Source organism: Cygnus atratus, chromosome 14 (assembly GCF_013377495.2).
Source record: "Cygnus atratus isolate AKBS03 ecotype Queensland, Australia chromosome 14, CAtr_DNAZoo_HiC_assembly, whole genome shotgun sequence".
Classification (NCBI taxonomy): Eukaryota; Metazoa; Chordata; class Aves; order Anseriformes; family Anatidae; genus Cygnus; species Cygnus atratus.
Genome location: NC_066375.1, coordinates 12,424,725 through 12,444,667, shown reverse-complemented (window position 1 = coordinate 12,444,667; position 19,943 = coordinate 12,424,725). Strand labels below are relative to the sequence as shown.

The 19,943-nt window shown below is 51.7% G+C and overlaps 2 protein-coding genes across 2 annotated transcripts; both read right to left on the bottom strand.

Moving 5' to 3' along the window:
* Positions 1-603: 603 nt before the first annotated feature.
* LOC118256182 (protocadherin gamma-A10-like) lies at positions 604-4,960 on the bottom strand. The gene is made up of 2 exons (XM_050713691.1): positions 2,519-4,960; positions 604-612 (listed from the first exon to the last, which is right to left on the bottom strand). Exons 1-2 carry the CDS (start codon positions 4,958-4,960, stop codon positions 604-606), a joined length of 2,451 nt encoding a protein of 816 aa, XP_050569648.1.
* Positions 4,961-6,700: 1,740 nt separating this feature from the next.
* Positions 6,701-14,682, bottom strand: LOC118256183 (protocadherin gamma-A10-like). Its single transcript, XM_035562923.2, has 2 exons — positions 12,253-14,682; positions 6,701-6,781 (listed from the first exon to the last, which is right to left on the bottom strand). The coding sequence occupies exons 1-2, from the start codon at positions 14,680-14,682 to the stop codon at positions 6,701-6,703; spliced, it is 2,511 nt and encodes an 836-aa protein (XP_035418816.1).
* Positions 14,683-19,943: the final 5,261 nt, after the last annotated feature.

Below are 19,943 nucleotides of genomic sequence, written 5' to 3'. Positions count from 1 at the left end.
CAGCAGACAGACTTCAAAGTGCATAAACCACAGTTGTGTGTGGAATTAAATAAATAAAAGTAGCAGAGAAAGGAGCATCTGTCCTTCTATAGCCCCTCACACAACACTCCCCCAACCTGAGAACTCAAAACTTCCACAATTTCAATACTTTTCTTTCACTCTCAGAATTTGCAAGCAAGTCTCGTCAAAGGAAAAGTTCAACAGACCATTTCCCAGTAACAAGTACCACGCACAACCACACCATCAAACTATACCAAGAAGGGCGCTACATTTCTCTGCAAGTTTCTAAGGCCTACTAAAGAGGTAAGGGGAAAGACAGAGAGGATTCATTCTCCAGACACTGGGTCATCGTAAATATATGTGTAAAGGAATGTCCCTCTCCTTTTAGAGCATGGGCTGCTCCACACAGACATGCCTCTTCTACTAACATTATGTTTACATCCACTACCCAGAGAAATAAAAAATGGAAGAGAACGGACAAGTACTCAGAAGTCTCCATCTTTCTACACCAGCTCTGACTGTTGAAATATTCAGATCGTGGTTTACATGAGCAAGGCCCATGAACACATAACACATTCATCAGCAAGGCTATGCTGCTACTGATCACTCAACCTACACACATAGACAGAAGACCAGGAAAAAAAAATCAAACAAGCAGCACAAGGAAGCATTCAAAGAGAAAGTCTGGTAAAGGAAATCACTGTGAATGGGGCACAGTCTTCTCTCTGCACAGGGAAATTCCTCCCTAGACCACCAAGAAATGACTCAGGTGTCACGCTGCAAGCAAAGCCCTACAGTGTTCATCTGGACTTCATTTTAAGAAAAGTTCATCTGCTCTCTTCCATTTTTCCATGATGTATCTCCATGCATCTCTGCTTATCTTCAATGAATATAAAACTGTAAATGGAAAGGCCCTACTATGGGACTCTTTCTCATGGAAAGTCTTGTGAGCAATGAAGACAGATCCAGTTTGAGCTTCTGTTTCATTTCCCTTATACACAAATATTTGTCTCCTGGTGGATGACAGGACATTCTCAAGGGAGATAACGATTTCATGCAATACAGATTTCGTGTTTTCAAATGTACAAGGCCTACCCAGAAACAGGAAATATGAAGCACAGCCTTCATGCAAAGAAAGGCCTGAAAATGGAATTATAACTAGGGAGAAACGCTATAGCACAATGCAGATATAGGTGGATTAAGGAGGATTTTCACAGGTATTAGAAGCCATTATACACAGACATTATAGCTCTACACACACAGTATCGGTGTAGAAAATTTTAGCTTCAGAAGATTAGCATTGCCTTTCAGGACAGCAAAACCAGGATCAAATGGTACAAAAATGCTGCTGGAATTGTCAAAATTATGAAATCAAACTTAATATATGCTACAGAAATTGCCATTCACAATAAAATCATACCACTGCCCAAACAATATCACTGCTGACACACCTTCTTTTCAAATTCAGACCTGACCTCTCAGCCTCATTTCTCTACATTCACAGCATTCAGTTGCACCACTCTCAATAACCAGCTTCTAACTGTATGTCGGCCACTAATAAGGGCTTATCATTCAGGGATATTTTAGGGAAACATAAAGATATCAAAGCCTTGGACTGCAAAGCAGTAAACCTTCAAGGGATGTATGCAAACAGCTTCCCCAGTCCAACAATTAATAACAGATCTTCCAGTCTTTCCAGGGTTCTCTGCCACACTAAGGCCTAGTTTTGACATTGACAGCAAACAAGGCAAAACTGCCAAAACTGCAGGAGAAGAAATGGACTTTACTCTCACTCTTCAGAACCCATTCCTCAGTCTCACTACATATTATGCAACACAAATTCAAGTGAAGAAGCCAAGACATAGCTGTTGGTATACCACGTGACTTCTAGCAAAGCCTCTCCCATTCTTGAAAGGTCAATGTTCACACACTCCTATTTTTTCCAACAAAATTTGCCTTTCACGAATAGCACTTTTCAAATAAAACATTTCTGATCGTCTTTCATCTTTACATACAGATATTTATTTCATCTGAACATCTTCTCAAAGCAACAGAAAAGTTGCTTTGAGTATAGAGGAGAAGAAGGCCAAAGAAACATGCGACCATTAAGATTTTATTTGAAGACAATCTCACAGTACTGATCAAGCACACAGACTGCAGGGAAGATAGTATCTTAAATACCTGAAAAACTCAAGTGAACATAGAATAGCGAAAAATGAAAGGAAAACGTGCATGATACATGCCAGGGATGAAATGAGCTACCACAAGGCATGGCAGAAAAAAGGTAGAAGCCCATCTAGAGCAGAGCTGAAGGCAAAAGCCCCTTTTAGTCGCCTGCTTTCAACACCGATTGCAACACGGAGGGACGGACAGCCCCCCACAACACGCTGCCCAGCCAAGCTGTGCCTTGCTCAGCAGCAAACCACGCCCGGGAAGGAGAGCGGGGAGGCAAAGGCAAGGAGCAGGAAGGGAGGCAAGCGCCGAGAGGGAGGGCGTCGCGGTGTCCGGAGCGACTCACCGGGAGGGCGTCGGGCTGTGCGCCGCGGGCGCCGGCAGCGTCTTCCCCGAGCAGCGGCGCGGCCTTGTCGGGCGGCGGCCGGGCCGGGAGGGTGTTGCAGCAGCTGTCGGCCGCCCAGCGCCGCTGGCTCTTGCGCGAGTCGGCGGTGAGCGACACCTCGTGCGAGTAGGAGTGCAGGAAGGCGCGGACGCCGTCGATGCCCACGAAGTGCGAGGCCGGGACGCCGCGCAAGGCGCCGCTGGCCGGCGGCAGCAGCTGCGAGCGGCGCCAGTGCCGCAGGCGCAGCGCCAGCAGCAGCAGCAGGAAGGCGAGGAAGAGGCAGGACACGGCCGCCACGGCCAGCACCAGCCAGCGCGTCAGGCTGCCGGCGGGCTCGGCCGGCGCCGCCGCGCTGCCCAGCTCCGAGAGCAGCTCGGCCACGCTCTCGGCCAGCACCACCGTCAGCGTGGCCGTGGCCGACAGCGCCGGCCGGCCCTGGTCCTTCACCACCACCACCAGGCTGTGCCTGGGCGCGTCGCGGGCCAGCGGCGAGCGCGCCGTGCGCACCTCGCCGCTGTGCAGCCCCACGCGGAAGAGCCCCGGCTCCGTCGCCTTGGCCAGCTCGTAGGACAGCCACGCGTTCTGCCCCGCGTCCGCGTCCACCGCCACCACCTTGGCCACCAGCGCGCCGGGCTCCGCCGAGCGCGGCGCCAGCTCCACGCCCGTCCAGACCGCGCCCGCCGCCGCCCCCGCCGCCGCCGCCGGCGGGTACAGCACCTGCGGCGCGTTGTCGTTCTCGTCCACGATCAGCAGCCGCACCGACACGTTGCTGCTCAGCGCCGGCGCGCCGCCGTCCTCCGCCCGCACCCACAGCCCCACCTCGCGCACCTCCTCGTAGTCGAAGGAGCGCAGCGCGTACAGCGCGCCCGTCTCCGCCTGCACCGACACGTACGACGAGAGCGGCGCGCCCCGCACACGCCCCTCCGCCAGCCGGTACCGCACGCGCGCGTTCTGCCCCCAGTCCGCGTCCCACGCCCGCACCGTCAGCACCAGCGCGCCCTCGGCGTTGTTCTCGGCCAGACGGGCGCTGTAGCGCGCCTCCGCGAACACCGGCGCGTTGTCGTTCACGTCCAGCACGCGCAGCGCCAGCACCGCGCTGCTCCGCAGCGACGGCGACCCGCCGTCCGCCGCCCGCACCGTCACGTTGTACTCCGACACCTCCTCCCGGTCCAGCTCCCGCGCCATCACCACGCTGTAGTAATTGTCCAGCGCCCGCTCCAGGAGGAACGGGACGCCCTCCACGATGCTGCACCGCACCTCGCCGTTGGCGCCCGAGTCCCGGTCCTGCACGTGCAGCAGGGCCACCACCGTCCCCGACGGCGCGTCCTCTGAGATCTCGCTCAGTGCCGATGACACAGTTAGTTCGGGCGCGTTGTCGTTCACGTCCGTCACCGAGATGGAGACTGTAGCCGTGTCGGAAAGGCCGCCGTCGTCATGTGCCTGTACCTCCATTTCGTAGGAGTCACCTTCCTCGAAGTCCAGGCTCCTCACCAGCCTGATCGATCCCGTCTCGGGATCCATATAGAATTTCTCTGTATTTACGGCCGTGAATTTTGTCATCGAATACTTAACCTCGCCGTTGAGTCCCTCGTCGGCATCGGTGGCCGTGAGGGTGAGGAGCGTGGAGCCAACGGGCACGTCCTCGGGCACGCGAACCGCGTACACCGCCTGGCTGAACACGGGCGCGTTGTCGTTGGCGTCCAGCACAGACACGCGGATGCGCGCCGTGCCCGTCCGCGACGGCTCGCCGCCGTCGCTCGCCCTCAGCACCAGCTCGTGAAACGCCGCCTCCTCCCGGTCCAGCGCCTTGGCCAGCACCAGCTCGGGACGCTTCTCGCCGTCGGCTCCCGCCTGCACGGACAGCGAGAAGTGCTCGTCGCCGCTCAGCTCGTAGCTCTGCAGGGAATTCACTCCCACGTCCGGGTCGTGAGCCTTAGGCAGTGGAAAACGCGACCCTGGAGCTGTCATCTCGTTCATTCTAAGTTCCTTTTCCCCTTCCCCAAAACTTGGCGCGTTGTCGTTAATGTCTGTGATTTCCACTTCGATCCTGGAAACCTTCATGTCGCCCTCCACGATCACTTCGCAACGCAGCACGCAGCGCTGCACGCCCTCGCACAGCTGCTCTCTGTCTAGCCTCTCCGCCGTCACCAGGTGGCCGCTGTTCGCATGCAGAGCGAAATACCGCGTCCTACCTCGGTCCAGGATGCGGGCGCCTCGGTCGCGGAGCGCCGCCAGCTGCAGCGCCAAATCCTTGGCCACGTCGCCCACGAAAGAGCCCTTGGGCAGCTCCTCGGGCACCGAGTAGCGCAGCTGCCCCCACGCCGCCTCCCACGCCGCCACCAACACGCAGCACAGCAGCGCTCGCTGCCTCCGGCCCCAGCGCCCTTCTCTCGCCGCGCACATCTCCGCCACGGCCCCGCCGCCACCGGACGCCCGCCGGCAGCTCCCCGCTACCGCCCGGACTCTTCGCCTCCGGCTCCTACTTGAGCTCTGTCGCTCCGTCTCCCGCTTCTGCTTCGGCCCCGCCGCCGACCGCTCTCGCCGGGCCCTCCGCCTCGCTGCAGTACGGCTCCGCACCGCGGAGCCGCCCGCAGGTCGTTCGGCCGCCGACACAGCGAGCGAGCGAGCGAGCCGGGCCGCAGCGGGCGGGGCTGGCTGCAGCGCTCCGCTCCTTCCTCTCCTCCGTGGTGAACAGCGGCGCCCGCAGCCGCCACCCGGCACTGCACACACAGCTCACACCGAGCGCTGCTGCTCTGCCTCTTCCGCGGAAACTTTCGGCCCCCTGGGACACAGCGCCACGGCACATTCCCCTGCAACACGGTCCATAGCCGGTGCGTTTGTCTCTGGAACAGCTTCTCTTCTTCGAACAGAAGATGGAATGCATTCTAGTCTTCAGGGCCGTCATGAGCGGAGTGAAGGCAGAGGGTTCCTCAGGATTACTTGTACCCCTTGGCTAGTAGAATTATTCGTGTTAATTTGACCTCTAAATAGTTTTTATTCTTAACCCAGTATTGCAGGAGCACCACGTCCGCCGTGAGTTCCAAACTTTATTCTTGCCACTGTTCTGGACTGAAACTTTCCTCAGCTCTTCAGCAATGTATGACCATGTAAATTCAATGTTCAGATGTAATTTATGTTGTTGTTCCAATGTCAACAACCAATATGAAACTGTTCCCCCTGTAAGAGTGCAGCATCAAGGAACCAGCAGCTTCCTGACTGGGCTGTGCACCCAACTCCACATCCCTGCTACTGAGAAAAGCAGTGTGGGCACTAGCCACTGATCAGTCTCCCCCTACTATAAATGCAGTGTTGGAGAGCACAACAGCTGAAGATTCCTGTCTATACTTTCATTCACTTATATGGATTTCCACAAAAATGCCTACCCATACACCGGAAGAAAACCCACCTGGCATTCACTGTGGAGGTAGCAGAGACTCACAGGAGATGACTACGGCGTTGTACATGCAAGTGTGTCATGCAAGTGTACATGCAAAACAAGTACTTGGGATCAGTTATGAAAGATGCTTAAGTACATTCATTTGCAAAAAATCCAAAGAAAAAGGAAGAAAATTCTCCAGCAGTAAGCATCAATCGTATTTTCATCATATGACATCATACAGACTGGCAGGCTCTGTGTTGCCAATCTTCCAGGAAATGAGAACTTTATACAGGTAGCTGTCATTGGCCAGAAGCACTCCACACCTGTTTGTACATTGTTCCTCTGTGTAGCCAGCGTCTCATTGGAGGATCACACATAATGGGTCTATGCATTGCTTCAGTACCTCCCGATATCATTTGAAGGCAGCAATGGGTAGGAAATCATTTCTGTCCTTTACACAGCTTCCTTCCTGCAAAGCAGTAGCTCGTCTCTCTCGGTTATTTCTGATTCTAAACATAAGGAAACAAAAACTTCCAACGGACCTGTGTGAGGCAAGCATTTCACTACAGGTAGGAAATCATGCCTATCTTCTCCGCCATTTCCTTCCTGCAATACAGTAGTTCATCTCTCTTGGTTATTTCTGGTTCTAAACAAAAGAAACAAAAACCCCTGACTGGACCATGTGAAGGAAACATTTCACAGCTTATGAGGAAACAACTCTGCCTGGAGAAGTCATGCCCAGTGCACTTGGAAGTCACTGACAGCTAAAGCTGAATGTTCATGAAGCATGTTTGGACATCCAGAGGTATTGGTTTGTAGGCATATGCAAAGAAGATTTTCAACCCCTTTGGGGACATGGAGGAAAGCGTCATAGTGAAATAGGCACAGACCCTGGCACAGTGCAAGTAATCAAATGTTGCACAGCCACATGCCCTGCTGAGTCTTCCATCTTCCTTGCTGGAAGCCAGACTTTTGCCATTCCCCTGCCTGAGCACCTCGTTCTTGGGCCAAGGAGCAAGAAAGGGCACCTCTAACCTTTGGCCAACTAAGACAAGCAGGGACTGGAGCATCTGTACAGTGACACAGAAACAATTTCTGCCATTTATCTGGGCAGTCTCCTCTGATCTGTTCCTTCCCTTCCAAATGTCATCTTGGTGACTGCAACAGTTGAAGATTCGAATCCTGATTTCATTCCACCTCAATTTTAAACAAAATACCTCCCCATGTATCTGAAGAAAATGGAATTTGGTGGGAAATGAACCCCATGGGAGACAAATACAAAGGTGCACATGCAGGCCTGTGATGACAATACTTGGGATCAGTTACAGCTCTAGATCAGCTCTTCCAGGGGACACCTGCTCCCACAACACCCTTCTGCTCTTCTTTGCCTTCACCTTCATACATGGTGGTGACTCCAGATGCACCCTTTCATCTCTGAGACCTCCCCAATATAGGCTTTTTTTGCCAAATACTGTATTCTCAGGTAAACATCATTGCCTCTACAGACAGGAACACCATGATCAGAACAGAAATGGTGCAGGCCTTGGCATCTGGTATGGAACCAAAGCATTCCCCATTCAAAGCCACAATGACCCAACAATTTTCCTGACTCTAAACCTGCTTCAGCCTGTGTATTCTACAGCCACACACTTTGTTTGCACCATGGACAACATCCTACTTCTTGATATATGTCACACAAGAAAGAACAGGGCATATCAATCACTGACATTTTACTGAAAGAGAACTATATCAAAGTAATTCGCTCCACAGCTGGAAAAATTCAAGGTCTGGAAGGAAACTGCTTCCACAGTCCTGCAGTTCTAACCTATCTTCCAGTCCTCTAGGATTCTCTGCCACACTGAAGTACAGGAAATGAGGCAAAAAAGTGAAAACTACAGATGTGAAGGACATCACTGTAACTCTACAGACATCCTTTTTTGATCTGCCCTAACACTATATACAGTGAATTTCAAGAGATGCACCTGCAACTACAGGCATGTCAGTCTGACTGCAGTGCCAGGTAAGCTCATGGAGCTGATTAACTTTACTGCCATCACTTGGCACTTACGGGACAACCAGGCATCAGGCCCAGTCAGCATGAGTTTATCAAAGGCAGATCCTCCTTGATGAACATGATCTCCTTCTATGACAAGGTGACATGTCAGTGGACGAGGGAAAGGCTGTGGATATAGTCTACCTTGACTTCAGTAAGGCTTTTGAACACTCTTTCCCACAACATTCTCCTGGAGAAAATGGCTGCTCATGGCTTGGACAGGTGCACACTTCGTTGGCTTAAAAGCTGACTAGGTGCACAGGCACGAGTTGTTGAAGTGAATGGAGTTAAATCCAGTTCAAGGCCAATCACTCATGGTATTGCCTAAGGCTCAGTATAGGGACCAGTTATCTTCAGTATCTTTATCAATATCTGGATGAGGGGATCAAGTGCACCCTCTGTATCTTTTCAGATGACATAAAGTTAGTTATGAGTGTTGATCTGCTCAAGGGTAGGAAGGCCCTGCAGATGGATCTGGATAGGCTGGTCCAATGGGCCGAGTCCAGAAGTATCTGGTTCAACAAGGCTACGTGACAGGACCTGTACTTGGGGCTCAGCAATCCCATGCAGTGCTTCAGGTGGGGGGAAGGGTGGCTGGAAAGCTGGCCAGCAGAAAGAAACCTTGGGGTGTTGGTCAAGAGCTGGCTGAATATGAGCCAACAGTGTGCTCAGGTGGCCAAGAAGGCCTACAGCATCCTGGCTTGTATCAGAAGTAGTCTGGCCAGCAGGACTAGGCAAGTGATTGTCTCTCTGTACTCGGCTCTGGTGAGGCAGCACCTCAAATACTGCATTCAGTTTTGGGCCCCTCACTACAGGAAAGAAATCGAGGTGCTGGAGAAGGTCCAAAGAAGGGTAATGGAGCTGTTGAAAGGTCTACAGAGCAAGTCATATAATGAGCAGCTAAGGGAGCTGGTTATTTGTTTTTTTTTAGCCTAGAGAAAATGGGACTCAGAGAAGACTTTATCATGATCTACACTTACCTTACAGGAGGGCTACAGCAAAATGGGGATTGGCCTGTTCTCCTAGGTAGCAAGCGATAAGAGGATGGGAGATGGCCTCAAATTGTGCCAGGGGAGGTTTAAGTTAGATATTAGGAAAAAATTTTCCCTGAAGGAGTTGTGAAGTATTGGAACAGGCTGCCCAGGAAAGTAGTTGAGTCACCATCATTGGAGGTCTTCAAAAAGTGTGTAGATGTAGAGCTCAGTGACATGGTTTAATAGTAGATTTGGCAGTGCTAGGTTAAAGATTGGGCTAGGTGACCTAAGAGGTCTTTTCCAACCTAAATGATTCCAGGATTCTATGAAAACGGCTGTTGTCATAGCACATGTCTGCTAGCAAAGCCACTTCCAGCTCCATTCTTGAGAGGTCAGTGTTCAAGGGCTCCTCCTTCCACCAAGAGACATTGACATATAAAGAATTCCCAAACTACTCCCAACTGTTATGATTGCCTTCCCTCCTCATGACAGCCAGAAGGACATCATCAAAGGACCAATCGCCCAGTGCATTTCTTCACAATGTGCACAAGAACTACACCGTGGAGAACTCCAAAGAAATTTTTTTTCATCACATAAACATGACATAATAAAAATTTTTGAAGAGAATAAATGGTATTCAGCTAGTTTATACACATATACTTTTTTCTGTATTCAAAGTAGTAGAGCATGTAAGGTAGATAGTAGGGAAGGAATTCCCCAGAAGACTCTCCCAAAGTTCCCAAAAAATCTCAAAAATATTTCTCATGAAAAACCTATTGAACAGACAGACTTCAAAGCGCATAAACCACAGCTACGTGTGGAATGAAATAAATAAAACTAGCAGAGAAAGAAGTATCTGTCCTTCCACAGCCACTCACACAACATTCCCCCAACATATCCCCTCAAACCTTCCACAACTTCAATGCTTTTCTTTCACCATCAGAATGCAAGCAAGTCTCACCGAAGGACAAGTTCAACAGAGCATTTCCCAATACCAAACACCGTGCACAACCACACCATCAAGGTATACTAAGAAGGGACATACATTTCTCTGCAAGTTTCTGAAGCATACTAAAGAGATAAAGGGAAAGACGGAGAGGAGCCTTTCTCCAACAGACACTGGGTCATCATAAATGTATTTGTAAGGGAATGTCCCGCTCCTTTTAGAGCATGTGCCGCTCCACACAGACATTCCTCTTCTACTAACATCATATTTATATCCACTCCCTAGACAAAAAAAAAAAAAAGGAAAAGAACACACAAGTACCCTCAAATGTCCACCCTTCCACACCAGCTCTGTTTCTGTTGAAATACTCTGCTAGTGGTTTATATGAGCAAGGCACATGAACACATAACACATTCCCCAACAAAACTATGCTGGTACTCATAACTCAACCAACACACATAGACAAAAGGCCAGGAAAATAAAAATATCAGACAAGCAGCACAAGGAAGCATTCAAAGAGAAAGTGAGGTAAAGAAAATCACTGTAAATGTGTCACAGTCTTCTCTCTGCAAAGGAAAATTCCTCCTTAGATTACGAAGAAATCACTGAGGTCTTAAGCTGCAAGGAAAGCCCTAGAGTGTTCATCTTTTCATTTCATCAGCTGTCATCTGTTTTTCCGTGACGTGGCCTACTCATCTCCAATGAATATGAAACTGTATATGGAAAGGCCTCAATATGAGACACTTTCTTACACTAAGTCTTGTGAGCAATGAAGACAGACTCAATTTGAGCTTCAGTTTAATTTCCCTTGTAAACAAAAATTTGTCTCCAGATGGCTGAAAGGACCTTCTCAAGGGTGATCAGGATTTGCTACAATAGAAACTTTGCATTTTCAAATGTAAAAGACCTATCCAGAAATGGGAAAAATGAAGCACAACCTTCCTGCAAACAAGAGCCTGAAAATGGAATTACAACTGGGAAGAAATGCTATATACCCCAATGCAGATATGGGTAGATTGAGGAGGATTTTCACATGTATTAGAAGCCCTTATACACAGACCTTATAACTTTACATACACAGTTCCCGTGCAGAACATTTTGGTATCACAAGATGAGCGTTGCCTTTCAGGACAGCAAAACCAGTATAAAAATGTACATAAATGCTAAAGGAATTGGCATTCACAATGAAGTCAAACCTCTGCCCAAACAATATCTCTGCGGACACAACTATTTTCCAAATTCATAAAAGGCCTCTCACCCTCATTCCTCTACATTCACAGCATTCAGTTGCCCCACGCTAAATAAACAAATTCTAGTTGTATGTTGGCCACAGATAAAGGTTTATCATTCAGGGATATTTTAGAGAAACATAAGGATATCAAAGCCTTTGACCTCACAGCAGTAAACTTTCAAGGTATGTATGCAAACAGCTCCTCCAGTCTAACAATTAATAGCAGATCTTCCAGTCTCTTCAGGGTTCTCTGCCACACTGAGGCCTAATTTTGACATTAACAGCAAAGGCAAAACTGCCAAAACTGCAGGACACGAAAAGGACTTCACTCTCACTCTTCAAACCCTATTCCTCATTCTCAACAAATATATGCAACACAATTTCAAGCAATGAAGCCCAGACACAGCTGTTGCAATAGCATTAGCCTGCTACCAAAGGCTCTTAAATTCTCTAGAGGTCAACGTTCACACACTCCTCTTTCCTCCAACAGCCTTTCAGACACAATGCACCTTGAAAGGAATATTTATGATCATCTTTCTGATCTTGATTACAGAAAAAAAAGACATTTCTGTCCTGAGAAGATCTTCATGAAGTAAAAGATATAATGGGTAGACTATACAGAAGAAGCAGTCAAATGAAACATGGGGACACGAAGATTGTTTTGAAGACAGCCTCAAACTGCTCATCAAGCACATGGGCTATCGGGATGATGTACATTGACGACCTGCTAATCTAAACTGTACGTTCATTCAGAGTAGTGAAAAACAAAAGGAAAACCTGCATGATACATGTGAGGGGAAGAAAAGAGTAACCACCTGGAAAGTGTGTGGAAAAAAAAAAAAAGAAAAAAAAAAAGCCCTCCTATACCAGAGTCCAAGGCAAAGTCCCCTCTCATCTCCTGCTTCTGCACCAGTTGTAACGCTGACAGCAGAGCCCGCGATTGCCTCCCCTGAGCTAGGGGCAACCACCCACAACACGCTGCCCAGCCAAGCTGTGCCTTGCTCAGCAGCAAAACTCCACGCTCGGGAAGGAGAGCGGGGAGGCAAAGGCAAGGAGCAGGAAGGGAGGCAAGCGCCGAGAGGGAGGGCGTCGCGGTGTCCGGAGCGACTCACCGGGAGGGCGTCGGGCTGTGCGCCGCGGGCGCCGGCAGCGTCTTCCCCGAGCAGCGGCGCGGCCTTGTCGGGCGGCGGCCGGGCCGGGAGGGTGTTGCAGCAGCTGTCGGCCGCCCAGCGCCGCTGGCTCTTGCGCGAGTCGGCGGTGAGCGACACCTCGTGCGAGTAGGAGTGCAGGAAGGCGCGGACGCCGTCGATGCCCACGAAGTGCGAGGCCGGGACGCCGCGCAAGGCGCCGCTGGCCGGCGGCAGCAGCTGCGAGCGGCGCCAGCGCCGCAGGCGCAGCGCCAGCAGCAGCAGCAGGAAGGCGAGGAAGAGGCAGGACACGGCCGCCACGGCCAGCACCAGCCAGCGCGTCAGGCTGCCGGCGGGCTCGGCCGGCGCCGCCGCGCTGCCCAGCTCCGAGAGCAGCTCGGCCACGCTCTCGGCCAGCACCACCGTCAGCGTGGCCGTGGCCGACAGCGCCGGCCGGCCCTGGTCCTTCACCACCACCACCAGGCTGTGCCTGGGCGCGTCGCGGGCCAGCGGCGAGCGCGCCGTGCGCACCTCGCCGCTGTGCAGCCCCACGCGGAAGAGCCCCGGCTCCGTCGCCTTGGCCAGCTCGTAGGACAGCCACGCGTTCTGCCCCGCGTCCGCGTCCACCGCCACCACCTTGGCCACCAGCGCGCCGGGCTCCGCCGAGCGCGGCGCCAGCTCCACGCCCGTCCAGACCGCCCCCGCCGCCGCCGCCGGCGGGTACAGCACCTGCGGCGCGTTGTCGTTCTCGTCCACGATCAGCAGCCGCACCGACACGTTGCTGCTCAGCGCCGGCGCGCCGCCGTCCTCCGCCCGCACCCACAGCCCCACCTCGCGCACCTCCTCGTAGTCGAAGGAGCGCAGCGCGTACAGCGCGCCCGTCTCCGCCTGCACCGACACGTACGACGAGAGCGGCGCGCCCCGCACACGCCCCTCCGCCAGCCGGTACCGCACGCGCGCGTTCTGCCCCCAGTCCGCGTCCCACGCCCGCACCGTCAGCACCAGCGCGCCCTCGGCGTTGTTCTCGGCCAGACGGGCGCTGTAGCGCGCCTCCGCGAACACCGGCGCGTTGTCGTTCACGTCCAGCACGCGCAGCGCCAGCACCGCGCTGCTCCGCAGCGACGGCGACCCGCCGTCCGCCGCCCGCACCGTCACGTTGTACTCCGACACCTCCTCCCGGTCCAGCTCCCGCGCCGTCGCCACGCTGTAGTAGCTGCCCACCGAGCTCCGCAGGCGGAACGGCACGTCGCCGACCAGCGAGCACCGCACCTCGCCGTTGGCGCCCGAGTCCCGGTCCTGCACATGCAGCAGGGCCACCACCGTCCCCGACGGCGCGTCCTCTGAGATCTCGCTCAGTGCCGATGACACAGTCAGCTCGGGCGCGTTGTCATTCACGTCCGTCACCGAGATGGAGACTGTAGCCGTGTCGGAAAGGCCACCGCCATCCCGTGCTTGCACCTCGAGTTCGTAGGAGTCATCTTCCTCGAAGTCCAGGCTCCTCACCAGCCTGATCGATCCCGTCTCGGGAGCCACATAAAATTTGTCTGTTTGTACGGCCGTCAACTTAGTCATCGAATACTTAACCTCGCCGTTGAGTCCCTCATCGGCGTCGGTAGCCGTGAGGGCGAGAAGCGTGGAGCCCACGGGCACGTCCTCGGGCACGCGAACCGCGTACACCGCCTGGCTGAACACGGGCGCGTTGTCGTTGGCGTCCAGCACAGACACGCGGATGCGCGCCGTGCCCGTCCGCGACGGCTCGCCGCCGTCGCTCGCCCTCAGCACCAGCTCGTGAAACGCCGCCTCTTCCCGGTCCAGCGCCTTGGCCAGCACCAGCTCGGGACGCTTCTCGCCGTCGGCTCCCGCCTGCACGGACAGCGAGAAGTGCTCGTCGCCGCTCAGCTCGTAGCTCTGCAGGGAATTCATTCCCATGTCCGGGTCGCGAGCCTTAGACAGGGAAAATCTCGACCCTGGAGCTGTCGTTTCGCTCATTCTTAGTTCATTTTCTGCCTCTCCGAAGCTGGGCGCATTATCGTTAATGTCCGTGATTTCCACTTCGATCTCGTAAACCTTCATCTCGCCTTCCACGATCACCTCACAGCGCAGCACGCATCGCTCCATCAGCCGGCAAAGCTGCTCTCTATCTAGCCTCTCCGCCGTCACCAGGTGGCCGCTGTTCGCATGCAGAGTGAAATACCGCGTCCTACCTCGGTCCAGGATGCGGGCGCCGCGGTCGCGGAGCGCCGCCAACTGCAGCGCCAGGTCCTTGGCCACGTCGCCCACGAAAGAGCCCTTGGGCAGCTCCTCGGGCACCGAGTAGCGCAGCTGCCCCCACGCCGCCTCCAACGCCGCCACCAACACGCAGCACAGCAGCGCTCGCTGCCTCCGGCCCCAGCGCCCTTCTCTCGCCGCGCACATTTCCGCCACGGCCCCGCTGCCACCGGACGCCCGCCGACAGCTCCCCGCCGCCGCCCCGACTCTTCGCCTCCGGCTCTGGATCAGTCTCTCGCTCCGGTTCCCGTCTCCAGCTCCGACTCAGACACTCGCTTTGGCTTAGACTGTCTCTCCGGCTCTTGCTCCGGTACCCGGACCTGGTTCCGGCCCCGCCGCCGCCCGCTCTCGCTGGGCCCTCCGCCTCGCTGCAGTACGGCTCCGCAGCGCGGGGCCGCTCGCAGCCCGCCCGGCCGCCGACACAGCGAGCGAGCGAGCGAGCGAGCAAGCGAGCCAGGAGCTGCTGCGCCCGAGCGAGCCGGGCTGCAGCGGGCGGGGCTGGCTGCAGCGCTCCGCTCCTTCCTCTCCTCCGTGGTGAACAGCGGCGCCCGCAGCCGCCACCCGGCACTGCACAAACAGCTCACACCGAGCGCTGCTGCCCTGCCTCTTCCGCGGAAACCTTCCGTCCCCGCGAACACGGCGCCACGGTACATTCCCCTGCGACACGGTCCAGAGTCGGTGTGTTTACTTCCGCAACACCTTGTCATCTTCGCGGAGGACATCAAATGCATTCTGGTCTTCAGGGCGGTCATGAGCTGTCTGGGGTCAGAAAGTTCCCTATCTTCGTTCTTCTGCATTGCAAGTAGAAGTAAACATAGACAGTGCGTCTGTTTCCACATAACTTTGTCTTCTTTGTTTGAATGCATTCTGGTCTTCACGGTGGTCATGCCCGGAGAGAAGGCAGACTGTTCCTCTGTCTTTTTTCGTTCTACCGCATAGCAAGTAGAATTCTTCGTGTTAATTCGACCTCTGAATAGTTGCTAGTCTTAACGCAATATTGCAGAAGCAATATGTCCTCCACGAATCGCAAACCTTATTCTTTTCCTTGGCTTTCCCACAAAGTATGACCATCTAATTTGTGTTGTCGTTCCAATGTTAACAACTGATATGAAACAGTTCCCCCTGTAAGGGTGCAGCATGAAGGAACCAGCAGCTTTCCTCAGCTCCCTGAGAAGGCTGTGCACCTCACTTCACATCCCTGCAACAGGAAAACCAGTTTGGGCACTCACCACTGACCAGTTTTCCCCACTATAAATGTAGTCTTTGAGACTGAAACAGATGAAGACCTGGTCTTGGTTTTATTCATTTAAATGGATTTTCAGAAAAATGCCTACCCATACAGTAGAAGAAAACCCCATGGCATTCACTGTGAAGGTAGCAATGACCTACAACAGATGACTATGGTGTTGTACAAACTGGTGTAAGAAAAAAGCAGTACTTGGGATCAGTTATCAAACAGATCCAGGTACATTCATTTGAGAAAAAGACAAAGAAAAAGCAGGAAATATCTCCAGTACTGTGGTGGTTTTACTCAGGTGGGCAGCCAAGCTCCACCACAACCGCTCTCTCACTCCCCCTCCTCAAAGGGAATGGGATAGAAAATAAGATGAAAAGGGCTCAAGGGAAGTGACTCAGCATAGGAAGATTAATAAAATTTATTGCCTATTACTAAGAAGCTAGAGGAGTGAGAAACAAAGAAAACAAACTAAGAACACCTTCCCCCCATCCACCCTCTTCCACCTCCTCCAACCAAGTGGCAATGCGAATGGGGGAATGAGGGTTGCAGTCACTCTGTAGCACTTTGTTTCCACCACTCCTTCACAGTCACTCTCTTTCCCTGCTCCAATGTGGGGTCCCTTCCATGGGATACAGTCCTTCCTGAATTGATCCTGCATGGGCTTCCCACAGGCAGCAGCTCTTCAAGAACTGCTCCAAGTATGGGTCTGTACCATGGGGTCCATCCATCAGGAGTAAACTGCTCCAGCATGGGTCACCCATGGGCAGCAGCTCCCGCCAGTTCACCTGCTCCTGTGTGGTCCCCTCTTCACAGGCTGCAGGTCCAGCCTGAAGTCTGCTCCGGTGGAGGGTCTCCACAGGCTGAAGCCTCCTTCAGGTAAGATCCGCCTGCTGCTCCACTGTAGGCTCCTCCACAGGCTGTGGAGTGGAAATCTGCTTCGCCATGGTACACCAGGGGCTGCAGGGGGACAACATGTTCCACCGTGGTACTCTCCACAGACCGCAGGGGGATTTCAGCTCTTGTGCTTGGAACACATCCTCCCCCTCCTTCTTCACTGGCCTCAGTGTCTACAAGGTTGTTTCTCACTCCTCACTCTCCCAGCTGCTGTTGTGCATCAAGTTATTTTATTTTTTTATTTTTATTTTTTCCTTTCCTAATTCTGCTTTCACAGAGGTGTAAACACCATCACTTATTGGCTCAGCTATGGGTAACAGCAGGTCCTTATGGAGCCAGCTGAAAATGGCCCTTATCTAACATGGGGCAGCTTCTGAGTTCTTCTCACAAAAGCCACCCCTGCAGACCCCCCATTACCAAAACCTTTCAACATAAACCCACTACAAGCATGAAGCATAAATCATATTTTCCTGATTCTGTCATGTAGAATCAGTGGATCTCATTCTATACAGTAAGCACTCACATTCATGGCTAATAAATGCACATCCAGCCCTATGCAATGCAGGACATCATACAGACAGGGAAGCTTTCTGTCTCCAGTCCTCCTGGAGCTGAGGACATCTTACAGGTAGCTGGCATTGGCCTGAAGCACTCCACACCAGTTCCTCTGTTTAGCCAGCATCACACTGGAAGATCACACATAATGGGAGTATGCAGTGCTTCAGGACCTCCTGCTATCACTTAAAGGCAGCAACGGGTAGGAAATCATGCCTCTCTTCTCCACAACTTCCATCCTGCAAAGCAGTAGCATGGCTGTCTTGGTTATTTCTGATTATAGATATACAGTAAAAAAAACAAAACAAACAAAAAAACCCCAAACAGTAGCTCAGCTACTGATTCTAAATATAATGAAACAAAAACGTCCAACCGGCCCATGTGAGGCAAACATTTCTCTACATATATGGACACAACTCTGCCTGAAGAAGTCATCCTCCAGTACACTTGGAAGTCACTGACACCTCAAGCTGAATGCTCATGCAGCATATTTGGACATCCAGAGGTATTAGTTTGAAGGCACATGCAAAGAAGATTTTCATCCCATTTGGTGACATGGAGGGAAAGGTCATAGTGAATCAGGCACAGACCTTGGCACATTGCAAGGAATCAAACACTGCACAGAAAAATGTCCTGCTGACTCTTCCATCTTCCTTGCTGGAAACCAGACTTTTGTCATTCCCCTGCCTGAGCACCTCTTTCTTGGGCCAAGGAACAAGAAAGAGCATCTCTAACCTTTGGTCAATTAAGACAAGTAGGGACTACAGTATCTGTACTCAAGTGACACAGAAACAAATTCTGCCATTCCTTGTGATCTGGGGAGTGTTTTCAGGTCAGTTCCTTCCCTTCCAAATGTGGTCCTGAAGACTGGAACAGCTGAAGATTCTGGTCTTGCTTTCATTTCACTTCAATTTCCAACAAAATACCTACCCATACACCTAAAGAACACCCCGTGGGAAGGGAACAAAGCCCCTTTGGTGACAAGCACATGGGTGCACATGCAAGTGTAAGACAACAGTACTTAGAATCACTTAGAGCTCTAGATCAACGCTTCCAGGGGACACCTGCTCACACACCACTCTTCTGATGTATTTTTGCTTTCTTCCTCATAGGTGGTAGTTACTCCAGCCTGCACCCTTTCACCTCAGAGACCTCCCTTACATAGGCACTCTTAAGCAAATACTTTATTCTCAGGGAAACCTTACTCCCTCTAAAGATGGGGACACCATGATCAGAACAGAAATGGTGCAGACCTTGGCACCTGGTATAAAACGAGTATGAATGTGTTCCACATTCAAAGCCACGTTGAACCAACTATTTTCCAGGCTCTAAAATCTGCCTCTCAGCCTCTGTACTCTGCAGTCACAGACTATCTGCAACACAGACAACATCCTACTTCTCGCCGTATGTCAGACAAGAAAGAACAGGGCATATCATTCACTGACATTTTATTGAAAGAGAAATATATCAAAGTATTACTCACCACAGTAGGAAACATTCAAGATCTAGATGGAAATTGCTCCACCAGTCCGACCATTCTAACTGATCTTTCAGTCTTTTTAGGGTCCTCTGCTGCACTGAGTCCCAGTTTAGACAGTAGCAATGAACAAGGCAAAAATGTGAACACTACAGATGTGAAGCACTTAACTAGCACTCTATAGGCATTCTTCTTTGGTCCGCCCAAGCCTGATGTTCAATGAAATTCAAGCAATGGACCTGCAACACAGCTGTTATCACAGCACGTCTGCTAGAAAAGACATTTTCTCCATTCCTGAGAGGATAATGTTCAAACACCATGACAAGAGGTCAATTTCTCCAAGAGCACTTCACACATGAGGAATTCCCCAACTACTCCCAATGGTTATGATTGCCTTCCCTCTTCATGACTGGCAAAAGGACATCATTACAGGACCAATTGCCCAGCCACTTTCTCTGCAATATGCACAAAGACTACACCCTGGACAGCTCCAAAGACAATTTTCTTTTCCTCATATTATCATGATGTAATATTAATGGTGTGAAGAGTATAAATGATACACAGCTAAGTTATGCAAATGGACATCTTTGTGTATTCATAGGAGTAGAGCATGTAAGGTAGATAGTAGGAAAAGAATTCCCCAGAATGTCCTCCTGAAGATTTCAATGCAGAAAAAAAATACATTTCTACTGTAAAATCTATCAAGCAGAGCTTTGTGATTAAAGGAATAAATGCCACAAGCAGGGAGAGGGGTATCCATTTTTCTACAGTTCCCCACACAACATTCTTCCAAACTACCACCTCAGTCCTTTCACAACTTCAATGCTTTTCTTTCATCCTCAGAATTTTCAAGCACTTCTCACCAAAGGATTAGTTCAAATGTCCATTTCCTTATACAATGCACCACAACCACACCATCGACAAATATCAAGAAGGGAGGAACATTTCTCTTTAATCTTCAAAAGCATACCTATGACTTGGGGGAAAGAGAGGGAGTAGCCATCCTCGACCAGAAACTGTGTCATCACAAATGTGTTTGGAGAGGAATCTCCCCTTCCATTAAGCACATGAACTGCTCTACACATACACACCTCTTCCATTAACATCATGTTTACATCCACTCCCCAGAAACAAAAATGGAAGAAAACACACAAGTACCCTCACATCCCCAGCCTTCCACACTACCTTAAACTGTAATGAAACACCCAGCTATTGCCTCATGAAGAAAAGGCACATGAACACTTA

Bases quoted from the DNA above. Each gene is read 5' to 3' on its own strand.
- LOC118256183 (XM_035562923.2), bottom strand. From the start codon at position 14,682: ATGTGCGCGGCGAGAGAAGGGCGCTGGGGCCGGAGGCAGCGAGCGCTG. The intron at 6,782-12,252 runs GTGAGTCGCTCC...ATGTCCCCAAAG, and splicing joins CACAGCCCGACGCCCTCCCG to GGGTTGAAAATCTTCTTTGC.
- LOC118256182 (XM_050713691.1), bottom strand. From the start codon at position 4,960: ATGTGCGCGGCGAGAGAAGGGCGCTGGGGCCGGAGGCAGCGAGCGCTG.